The following is a 12173-nucleotide window of genomic DNA, read 5'->3' as shown; positions in this document are numbered from 1 at the left end:
GCTCCTGGGTTCCTGCCAGTTTGCCAACTGTAGCTTTGAAGGATTTGGACCTGGCGGTCTTCACAAGACTATTTTTAGTGGCAGAGGAGAGGCTGTATCTCAAAATAGCTAGGCCTTTTACTTGCCAGTCAGTGGTTTTTGGCATTGTGTAGGAAGCTTTCTTCCTTCCACTGGCTATGCTTCTATGTAAAAACAAGCCTATTCTGCTATGCTTTTTGTTGTCACAGCCAAACGAGAGTGGCTGAGCTTCAGCAAATCAGTTTTGGGGGGCATAACATAGCTAGCACATAGCTGAAATCTTATGACCCGTGAATGCAGAATAAAAATGTATGGGCTTTCTCCCACAGATTTGCATAGCTTGGGGGCACTGTGCTTGCCCACCCTTTTCTTGTCTGTGTGGCATCAGCTGATGTGACTGTGTATGTCTCCCCTTTGCCCCCGTTTCTTCATGGCTCCCCCACCCTCCTTCAAAATATTTCCATGCCTAGCTAGATGTTCCTCCTTTCTTCTCTTTTCATTTCCTTGCTACTGTGTTTTACATGCCCCCAGACATACTATCTTGACTCTACCTTGGCTATTCTTTGCAAAGCTCAACCACCTTTCTCATGGCCTAGCTGCCAAGTCTTGATAGCCTGCAACATCACCTTTCCCTATGGCATCCATTTCGTAAAGGAATTTCTGAAGCAGTCAAGCTCTGTTGTCACTATTGTTCGTTGATTTCTATTTGGACTTTATGGAGAAGGAATTAAAACTTTCAAATAACCTTCTTAGGCTCAAAAACCTGTTTTTGCAATTTTACAGGTTTTTGGTGGTCGGGGGAAGTAATTTTCAAAAAAATAGTTTACAAGAGATTCTGCAAAATACAGTGTTATCAAGCAGGTTGTGGTGACAAACATACACAGTTCATTTACAGTTATAGACCACAATTGAATAAATGCAGACATAAAATAAAACCAAAATAAATAAACCACAGGTATGTGAATGCATGGAAGGTAGCGACCAGAACTATTTATAACATAGACATAATGGTTAAACATGACAAGATTACAAAACATAGACCCTATTATGCCAAGGAAAAGTAATTAAAATATTTAAATGCCCCAGGTCACTATTTCAGCCATATTTGTTCATAGTTTTTATTATAAAGTTGAGAAATTGTGTCACCATTCAGGGTCCTTCTGCTCCTACTTCCTCTTTCATACCCAGCTCCAAGTGTTAAGAGTAACATTGTCTATAGACTTAAGGGTGATGGAGGAGTGGACTCGGAGATCCGCCTTCCCACTCAGTAAACCCAGTGGGAGTTCCACTTCTTGGCCTCTCTGCCTTTCCCTCCAGTTCTCCCATACCTCATCTGCCCAGTCTTCTCACCTGGTTCTAGTTCAGTTCTCCTGTGTTTCTGGCAGTGTTCTAGTTGTATATTTTGAGATTCATTGTGACAGGCCCCATGGCCACACCCTGAGGAGAGTCCAAAAATGCAGGCAGCTGTGCTGATCCATTATGTTATTTATTTACTTACACATGCATGGACTTCACCAAAGGGCATCAGTGCATAGCATAATACCCAATTCATCAAGATAAGTATGAATGCAATCCTGTATATCATTTCCTGGAAGTATGTTCCATTGAACTAAGTGGTGCTCACTTTTGATTTCTTGGGTTTAACTTGTAAAATACATGGAGCTTTAAGGAAATATCTTTAGCCAATTGAAGTTTGACCTTTAACTTTTTAATTAGAAATACAATCTGACAACAAAAAACTTTCACTATCTAAACTGCCGGTAGGAAGGAGGAACCCATCAAAGGGGAGAAGTATCCAAACTCTGCTTCATTTATCTGACTTCCCATATGCTAATCTGTCACGAGCAATGTAAAAATGTGAAACCACATTATCAGCTCAGGGCTCATCCACACTGTCGTTTCATGTGGACAGTAAACTTCCTGTACCTCCTTTAATTCTCAGTTGTCCACATGACATTCACTGCATTCCCACACTTCCAATCTGGATTTTCTCATTTTCAGAGTGTCCCTGGTATGAGAAGATCTGGACTGAGGGAGAGGACAAGTGTGGAAAGGCATTGATTTGGAGGAGAATGTCCTATGGACAACGGAGAGTTAATGGAGGTACAGGAAGCTTATTACCCACATTAAATGACAGCATGGATGAGCCCTCAGTCACTTGTCGGAGCAAAGAGGCTCCATCAGATACCCTGGTCCTCCAGCAAATGCCATCATCACTCTGAAAAAGCCCCTTGAGCTGCACCCCAGTACACCACTGGTTGGAGATAAGAATCCAGCCCATGTCTGCTGGCTGTTAACTCACCACTTCATCACCCTGCTTCTTCCTCCCTCAAGTAATGCTGTCTCTACCTTTGGATTGTCACATCACAATTTGTCTTTACTTTTGTGTCAGTATCTTGAGGGAGGTGCAAAATTTGTTTGCCATTAAAAGAAAAAGGTCGGAAGAGCCCTGCTGGATCAGGCCAGGGGCCCATCTTAACCCAGCATCCTATTTTCACAGCAGCCAAGCAGATTCCTATGGGAATGTCCTCCCATTTCATATAGCGATTCTGTGGTTAGGTTTTTTGTGTGCATTGGAATCTTTCTTCCTGCCCTACCATGGTCATTGGAAGCAATCTTACTTTAATCAAGATCTGATGATTGCAGTTTTCATTGCAAGGTTTGCAGAAAACCCACGAGAATTTACAAGAACGTTTTCATATCGATTTGTGAGCCTTTCCCCCATTTAGGGAAAGTAGCTTCTCCTTGCACCTATCAGTTTCTCCATTGTGTCTAATGGAGCTTTAAATTAACATAGTTGCATGTGTACTTGTTGGAGGCAGCCATCATAAAAAGGAGTTAGCACAGCTTTGGGAACAGAGTCTTCTAGAGGCTATGGCAAAGGAAGTATCTAAGTTGCAAAGGAATCTCTTAAGTGCAGTACTACCATGTGTGTAATCCTAAACCATCTCGAGAGCCAGTGTGGTGTAGGGTTAAGAGCGATAGACCCGTAATCGGGGGAACTGGGTTCGCATCTCCGCTCCTCCGCATGGAGCTGCTGGGTGACCTTGGGCTAGTCACGCTTCTTTGAAGTCTCTCAGCCCCACTCACCTCACAGAGTGTGTGTTGTGGGGGAGGAAGGGAAAGGAGAATGTTAGCCGCTTTGAGACTCCTTTGGGTAGTGATAAAGTGGGATATCAAATCCAAACTCTTCTTCTTCTTCCAGTAACCTGATTGATGGTATGTCATAAATAAGAGAGCTTAGCAGATGCTGTGAAATGGTTCAGAGTCTTCATAGTGTAGGTTAGTCCTGCACAAGTTGCTACCCAGCTAGTTGGAGACAACCTGTATGTTGTTTACTTGTATCTTGGGTAGCCATAACAAGCCTTGGGAATGGTGCTGTGTGACAGTGGATGCCGCAATGTGTAAAATACATAGGCTCTTTTCTCCTTTTGAATAGCACTCCTGTTAAGCATCTCTTTAAATATTGTGGCCTACAATGCAATAAAATTTGATGTTTTTTTTTTTGTGTGTGTGTGTAGAGGTTGGAGACCTTAGGGAGCTGCAGACGCTGGACATCTCAACCAATCATTTGATAACTTTGCCTGAAAAGCTGCATATGTGCCTCTCTCTTCAGTACCTAACTGCTGACCGGAACCATCTGTGGTATGTCCCTCGCCATCTCTGCCAACTTCCTAATCTTAATGAATTGTCAATGGCTGGAAACCGCCTTGCGTTCTTACCACTTGGTGAGTGATTCTGTCTTTCTCTCCCGCCCCCTCATTAAGCTATGGAATTTGCTTCCACAAGATCTAGTGATGGCCACCAACCTAGATGGCTTTCAAAAAGGGTTAAACAAATTCACGAAGGATAAGGCTGTCAATGGCTACTAGCCACAATTGCTATGTTCTACCACCACTGTCGGGGGGACACGGGTGGCGCTGTGGTCTAAACCACTGAGCCTAGGGCTTGCTGATTGGAAGGTTGGCGGTTCAAATCCCTGCAACGGGGTGAGCTCCCATTGCTCAGTTCCAACTCCTGCCCACTTAGCTGTTCAAAAGCACGTCAAAGTGCAAGTAGATAAATAGGTACCACTCTGGCGGAAAGGTCAACAGCGTTTCCGTGTGCTGTGCTAGTTTCGCCAGAAGTGGCTTAGTCATGCTGGCCATATGACCCGGAAAAACTGTCTGCGGACAAACGCCAGCTCCCTCAGCCAGTAAAGCGAGATGAGTGCCGCAACCCCAGAGCCGTTTGCGACTGGACTTAACTATCAGGGGTCCTTTACTTTTACCTTTTTACCACCACTGTCTGAAGCGGTGTCCTTCTGAGTTCCAGTTGCTGGAAATCAAAGGAAGGGAGAGTACAGCTGTACTCAGGTTCTGTTTTCAGGCTTCCCATAGGCATCTGGTGAGCCACTGTGAGAACTGGATGCTGTGCTAAATGGGCCGCTGATCTGTTGCAGCGGGCTCCTGTTATGGCATCTTTCTGTCTTAAAACTAAATTATGTCAATAACATTACATAACAGTACATACAGTAATAGATTAATATTGTGATAAAGGAAAATCAGAAAAGACAGGGAAAGATAAATACATCCCCTAAGTTGTACACTTTATCATGCCAGGTTAAAATTCCCATTCTTTTGTATTCGAAACTCCAAGGGCATCTGATGCATAATTGACCATAGGCCTTCAAGCTGAGCTTTGATGAACTGTTGGCTTAGCCAAAGTTATTAGTTCCCATCCAGTCTTCACTGGGTTATTTTACTTTCTTAGGGGTGATTTGTGAAGGGAGGGTAAGAAATACAACTATTTTTGTTCTTGTTGTTGTTGTTACTATTAAATATATAAAATGAGGAGATATACCTTATTATTTAATCAACTGGCCAAGAATGCCACTTTTTCACTCTAGGATAACATCATTGTTCCAATATTTACTTTCTTTTGTTCTATCAATATTCCTAAATCCCTGTTTGCAACAACATTAATCTATAGTGTTCCAACTTGAGTCCTCTTGCGTAGTTGAGGTGACTGAAACTTAATTGTTGCTGTGATTGAAATTATTTTCTTTCCATGGAAAACAGGAGTATGATTTTGTACCTGTTAAAAAACCACACATGTATTGCAGTGACAGAGGCATCATTAAGATGTCCTTTAAAAATCCTGTCCTGGAAAGCCCCATTTTTGAATGACTACTGAAGCCTTGAGCTTTCTCTGAAGAGACTACTTATGTCAGAAAATAATTACAGACTGTGGCCTTAGGTTTAAGGGATATGCATATGTAAAATGCTGTCTAGTCTGGTGAATGAAGTTTATGAAAGCCTTCCTTTTTTGCTGCTTTGTAGGAGAGATTTCTTTACAGAGGGCTTTAGCCATAGTTTGGTTTAAATGGTCACAGATACACACACAAGTTGTCTTAGTGCATGTTTGCCGTCCTAGATTTCATGTTCCACAGGCTGGTTGCAATTATGTCTACTGAATACATTAAAAAAACAAACCCACATACTAACAAGGAAAAAAAGATGCTATAAAATTAGGTTTGGTGGTTTCTGGATTTGTAATAATGTTCTGATTGAGTTGAATAAATGAATTCATCTATTTAGACTGGCAAAATTATACGTTACAACCACTCCATTTATTAGTTTAACTGTTGATAGCATCTCTTGATATATAGAAATGTCTTTAGAAATAGCTTTATAATGAGTCTGTATTTGACAAGCCTGCTTTAATTCTGAATAGACCTTTGCACGTTAATGTACCCATGTTGAAAATACATCAGCTGGTAATAAACTGGAGGCAGGTGGTAAATGAAGGCAGTTTGAGAGTAAGATATATGCCCACGGTATGTGTAGTTGTCATACTTTCTTCAACTGGTAAACAACTTCTCTTTGTTTGAACAGAGATGGCAGTGGGACGAGAGAGACAGAATGTGGGTCTATGCATATACACTGTGGGATGTGAAGCCACTTTCAACACCTTTAAAAACAGTTTTTGGTCTTCAGCTGTAGTTGGCGCCTGACAGTATTTTGCAGATACTATATTGAAACTGTAATTTAACGTAACATGCAAACTGGATCAAACTATACATGCTACTCAGAAGGCCCACAAGCTCCCCCCACAATCCTTTCTTTAGCCCACTGGGGAGGAAACAAAGCAAAGGCTGCCTTCCCGTTTTCCTCCAATAAACTCTCATTGTAAGTCAAGGGGGTGGGGGAATGGCTTACCATTATTGTTTTTTAGGGAACAAACCGTAAGTGCCAGTTCACATGTACAGTGGTACCTCGGGTTACATACGCTTCAGGTTACATACGCTTCAGGTTACAGACTCCACTAACCCAGAAATAGTACCTTGGGTTAAGAACTTTGCTTCAGGATGAGAACAGAAATCGTGCTCCGGCGGCATGGCAGCAGCGGGAGGCCCCATTAGCTAAAGTGGTGCTTCAGGTTAAGAACAGTTTCAGTTTAAGAACAGACCTCCGGAACGAATTAAGTACGTAACCCGAGGTACCACTGTAATGGTAAGCCAGCTCTGGTTTCTTTGCTCCCCAGCCTACAGAAGAAAGAAGTGGGGAGGAGTACTTCAGGGACTTATTGTGCACTAACGCATTGCTCATTTGTTTTAAACCATAGTTTAGCTTAAACCGTGGTTCAAAGCATCGTGTGGACAAGGCCATTGTCTGAGAAAACATTAATCACTTAACCATTTTAGATCCCATCCATGGGAGGTGGGCTGGAGAGGAGGCGAGCTGGCAAATATGATTTTGGGCTTTAGTCAGCAAGGCCTTCCAGAAGCTGTAGACTCCTATGTAATATGTTAGCTCTGCTGTTTTATTATATTGTTATATTTGCTCGATATTTTGTTTTTATTGTACTTTAGTATTTTATAATGCAAGCCAATGTATAAGTACAGTAGTAGTTACCTATTGGGGGACGCGGGTGGCGCTGTTGTCTAAACCACTGAGCCTCTTGGGCTTGCTGATCGGAAGGTTGGTGGTTCAAATCCCCGCGAGGGGGTGAGCTCCTGTTGCTCGGTCCCAGCTCCTGCCAACCTAGCAATTCAAAAGCACGCCAGAAAGTGCAAGTAGATAAATAGGTACCGCTCCGGTGGGAAGGTAAATGGCGTTTCCATGCGCTGCTCTGGTTCACCAGAAGCAGCTTTGTCATGCTGGCCACATGACCCAAAAAAACTGTCTGTGGACAAACGGCGGCTCCCTCGGCCTGTAAAGCGAGATGAGCGCCACAACCCAGAGTCGTCTGCGACTGGACTTGACTGTCAGGGGTCCTTTACCTTTTTAGTTACCTATTATAACTGAAACCTTACATATATGTGTGTGCACACAGACATTTATTGAGGATTTGCGTGCCCATAGTGTTAAACAAATGGGCCTCATTCTTCTAAGTGTGGTAGACAGAGGGGTTTATTGTCCCCTCTTTTCCCTGCTTCCTTTCACTGTAGGGTTAATGAACATCAGTGCAGGCACATAAGACCTTTTGTTCCATCTTCAGCCATGTGGAATGCATATGCCAGTGCCTTGAGGTTAAAAGGGGGAGGTGATTTCTTGAATTGGGGTTTGTTCAGGACTCTTACCATTTGGTCAGTTCTAATAGAAAGGCTTTGATCTTGTACTCTGGTAGGAAGAAAGTGGAAATGTTTTAGACAAGCTACAGTGCTTAAAGCCACATGAAAACTTTCTTTGTAGCTTCAGACAGGCAGCTTCCTTAATCTGTGAAGCTCAGAAGGAATGTGTTTTTGGCAAAGAACATTTTGCAATATTTATTATGTTATCTGATGCTTAAAACTTAATGGCAACAGAGGGTGGGCAGACCCACTTACAGGAGCAACTACTAAGCATTTAGAAAATCTTTTGTGGTTTGGCTTGGTATTGCTTTTAGTCTTTTTGAGAAGTTCAGGATGAAAAGTAGCAAGTACTAATGCAACAAGTGCATTGATTTTTGTGTGTATGTCTACGCAAGCTTCTACGCTGCATGAGGACTGGTTCCTGAAAAGTCTTCAGCTTTGCAAGGGGTTAGACTAGATGACCCTTGGGGGTCCCTTCCAACTCTAAGATTCTGTGATTCTCAGTGGGGGAAAAATTAGGGTTATTCTACAGGTCTCAGAAATGACTCTTGTTCTTATCAATTCATATGAAAGATTTCTTGTCTGCCTTTCAGCCAAAGTTTCCAAGGCAGCATCCGAAACAAAACAAAACAATTTAAAATGCAATGATTAATACCAAAATTAAAATCACAGCACCATTGAAAACAACAGCTGAAACCAGGCATACAAGCAACAAGAAACCAAAACCAAAAATGAAAAAAAACCCATGTATTTAAAACCGCAGAAGAATAAGAAGTTTTCACCATGTGTCACACAGACAAACTTAGGGAGAGCTCTTCAAAACTACCAGTCAAAGGACCCTGTCTCTGGTTATTACCCACTGCAGTCAGGATGCAATAGCACCTGGAGCAGGTTATCTGAGGTACAGTATAGCTTAATAAATAGGCAGGTATTTTGGGAGCAGGTAGGATTAAGCCAGGCTTCCTCAACCTCGGCCCTCCAGATGTTTTTGGCCTACAACTCCCATGATCCCTACCTAGCAGGACCAGTGGTCAGGGATGTTGGGAATTGTAGTCTCAAAACATCTGGAGAGCCGAGGTTGAGGAAGCCTGTATTAAGCAGCATAGGGCTTTGTGGATCAGCACCAGCACCTGTTTTTTAAAATAACAATGAGAATTCTCTAAGCAGATGGTGACATTCAGTAATCTCATTACCATATTTTGAATGAACAACTTTAAATTTCTGGGTAGTTTAAGCGCAACCTTACACACAACAAGAAATGCACAGATAATCCTATTTCTGGTCTATTCTCTCTCATTTCTGCATTGATCTGAGATTTCAAAAGACGTATGAATCATTTGTATTTCTAAATACAGATTGAAATGCATACTTAAAGTACATATTTTATCCCAAAAAAGTATTAAATACTACTTTTGTTTTGCATTTTGGCAAACAATAAATTAGCAAATTTGTATCACAGAATTTAGAGAAGTATTAAATCCAAAGAATAATCATGCTCCGTTCAGTGTATTAGCAGAATAGGTGCAAATTTCATCAGTTTGTTATAAAATGGGGAGACCCAGGTTTGTTGGGAGGATAAAATGGGAAGGGAATAGAATGCTGCCAGACCTCCTTGGTGGAAAGCCAAAATAAAAATGATGTAAAAATGCAATAAATGAATAAAATAAGGCTAGTTTGTCCTGAAAAAAATGAATGATGATGTGAACAGACCCAGCATAATACACTTTTCAAAACCAGCTTTTGGAGGGGGAGGACGTAACATAAAACTCTTTCCTTGCATAATTTGGCACAAGAGTCTTGCCCTAGGTATACATCTCCTGGCACTGTCCAAGCTTGACTACTGCAATGTGCTGCAGGGCTGGAGGAGGATTTTGTGGTCCACAACTCTCTAAATGGTACACCTCACCTAACTCGTAATGAACGTCCATAGTGCCTTATTCCCCAGTGGATTATGGGCTAGGACAGAATAGGTGAAAGGAAGTTGGTGGGGTGAAGAGGAATGGTTCCTTAAAGGTTTGGTTTTTACATCAAAACCATGCACCCTAGAAAAGGCTTTTTTGTGTGTGTCCATTACCGGGGAGGGGGAGCAGGGAAGCTTGTATTTCTTTGTAAAGAATATAGCAGCTCAGATTGCAAAAGGATACTGTGTGTGCGTGTGTGAGCATGTGTAGTATATATCTGCACACTTGCACAGAGTACTTTTTTTCTTTACTAGTAACATCATTGTTTGTCTTGGAGTCAAATAATCTTTGAGAGACTTGGCAACCCCTTTAAAAGGATCACTTAAGAAAATTGGAGCTCCTTTGCATCCTTTTACCTCCACCAATTCATAAGACTGCGATACTATAATGTATTGAGAGTGAGTGTATGCTTCATTTGCTTCCCAGAGAAGAAATAGGAACAGAGGATTGGCTTGAGGGTGAATTTACACTGGAGAATTCTCGCCTTGCTTTGCAGCAAATTTCATCTATTTTCCTAATAAGAGATTTTTTTAGTCAACCGCCATGGATATGAGTGTTCATTGACGCAGAACCAAATAATGTGTCTTTAACTATTTTGGATATCTCTGCCAGGGTTGTGATTCCTTCATTTTCTTTTCCTTTTAAATCCAGATTTGGGTCGTTCTCGAGAACTTCAGTATGTTTACGTGGATAACAATGTTCACCTGAAGGGACTTCCCTCGTACCTCTATAATAAAGTCATTGGCTGCAGTGGGTAAGTATATGAATTAAGTTGCTGGGTAGCCTCTTATCTTCTGAAGCTTCCCATAACAAGTACAGGCTGTCTCTTTCAAGTTAAACTTTACTCTGGGTGATTTTTATTCATCACATCACATTACTTTGAAGAGATTACTTTGACTGCCAGTACCCTCCAATTGTGCTAAATCTCCTACATTAATTTGCTGAATATCCAATACTTACACTGCTAAGCCCCTGACTGGTTGTCTGTCGTGTTCCTTGATGTTTTAGGACATTTGGGGTGATAGCGTTCAACATGAAGCATGGTGCCAACAGAATAAAAGTATTGACTCAAAAATTTTCTAAATATTTCTGACTCTGCTCTGTCAGTGTGTTTTGATGCGTAGTGTTCTGTGGGTTTTTCAGTACCAAATACCTCAAAAGTATAATGTGGACCAGACTTTCTTTCTACCTGTATTTTGCTTTTTAGAAAAACCACAACCCTATTCATGTACTGTGGGGTAGTGTGTGGAATCTTTTTATACTTGTTTTTCATATTAAGGCGGTAATTTTGTGGCAAAACGTATTCCCTTAGCAAACAGGATAGCATGCCTCTGTTTAATTTGGATTCATTTGTGCTTTAAAAAGCATCTCTCTGTGTGCTTTAGGCACCCTTGGCAAAACTTGAAAAGATGTACATTAAAGAAAATGGTAGTTGCAGGTATAACCCGCTGTGGGTCTCAGTTGCCTTCTGTCAGGTGGTTATGTAAATTGATCTATATGGATACTGTACACTTTTCTTATGCTGGATAAAAAAAGCATATATCTGGCAAAAGAGGTAGATGCTGAGAAGTAGCAGCCACAGAGGTGAACACGTAGCCTTCTTGGAACAATGTTGTAGTGATATGTGAAAGGGTGAGCTGCACATTTTCTTCATTAATGACTGCCAAATATATTTACCGTCTATGTAGTAGAGATAGCAAAATTTGAAACAAGGCGTTGCTTCTTTCACTTTTTGTCTCTGAATCGTGAAGATAAATGCATACCGTTGCTTGCTAATGCCAAGCAGCACCTTTGAAGACAGAATTAACTATGTTGTATTAAGTAATATCGTTGGCATGTAAATCTTGCAGCCAACTTGCTGGAAATTGCAAATGTGCAGCTGGTGTCAACCTAGAGGGTTCATATTTCTTTCATGTTCCATCCTGAGGCCACATTATAATATATCCTTATGATTTATCCTTGGCTGATACAGGGAATGGCTTACTGAAGGTTCCTAGTGAGCTTCATGGCTAAGCAGGGATCTTAACAGTCTCACTTAAAAGCCTTCCTTTCAAGAACCTGGAACCAGTGCTTGACTTCTCCACTCCTCATATTCTCCGCTTCATTCTTTTTGAGTCACTTGGCAGAATGCACCAAACTCCAGAAAATCCACATTTGGGCATGTTGTTCTCTCTTTCCTGTTCACATACTGACCTTCGCTCTTCGCTATGATCTCTTTGAACTAATTTCCTTGAGTACATTGCCACTTCTGCTTTAAATCATTTGTGACCCTAGAGTTGCATAGTGTTCATCATAGCCTTCTGGGTAAGCCATCACACTAGTACAGTTTGAAGAAAGCTTTGTGTGCAACTGTCTTGGCATCTGTTGAGGCTAATGAAATATGATGAACTCAAGTTGGGACTGTCACACTGGAAAGTCTTAGCATGCTTTGTTGTAAACACAGAAACGTGTCTTATCTGTGGAGACTCTGTAGTCCCATTCTTGAAGCATGATGCTTTGTAGTCTTCATGCATGTGAGAAACCTATAAGCTGGGTGTCCTTCCCTGTAATACAGTAAGTTCTCCTCCTTTCCTGAGATGTAGGTGCAGACATTTCTTGTCTCGTGCTCTCATTTTTTGTGGAGCCCAGGAAGCGTTTTC

The 12173-nt window shown here is 41.5% G+C and overlaps 1 protein-coding gene across 9 annotated transcripts in view; it reads left to right on the top strand.

Moving 5' to 3' along the window:
• Positions 1-12173, top strand: part of LRRC28 (leucine rich repeat containing 28) — a 49057-nt gene that overhangs the window by 27214 nt on the left and 9670 nt on the right. For 7 of the 9 annotated variants that reach the window (XM_053366172.1, XM_053366165.1, XM_053366164.1 and 4 more), the window contains 2 exons: positions 3540-3746; positions 10186-10288. In XM_053366172.1, the coding sequence (XP_053222147.1) occupies positions 3617-3746; positions 10186-10288 (233 nt within the window). In that variant the 5' untranslated portion in view covers positions 3540-3616. Of the gene's footprint in view, positions 1-3539; positions 3747-10185; positions 10289-10542; positions 10595-12173 lie in introns of all 9 variants that reach the window. The other 2 variants (XM_053366166.1, XM_053366168.1) reach the window with 2 other exon arrangements.

Source organism: Podarcis raffonei, chromosome 14, assembly GCF_027172205.1.
Source record: "Podarcis raffonei isolate rPodRaf1 chromosome 14, rPodRaf1.pri, whole genome shotgun sequence".
In the NCBI taxonomy this organism is placed as follows: Eukaryota; Metazoa; Chordata; class Lepidosauria; order Squamata; family Lacertidae; genus Podarcis; species Podarcis raffonei.
Note: the sequence above shows the minus strand (reverse complement) of the source record. Positions and strands in the feature narration are given on the sequence as shown.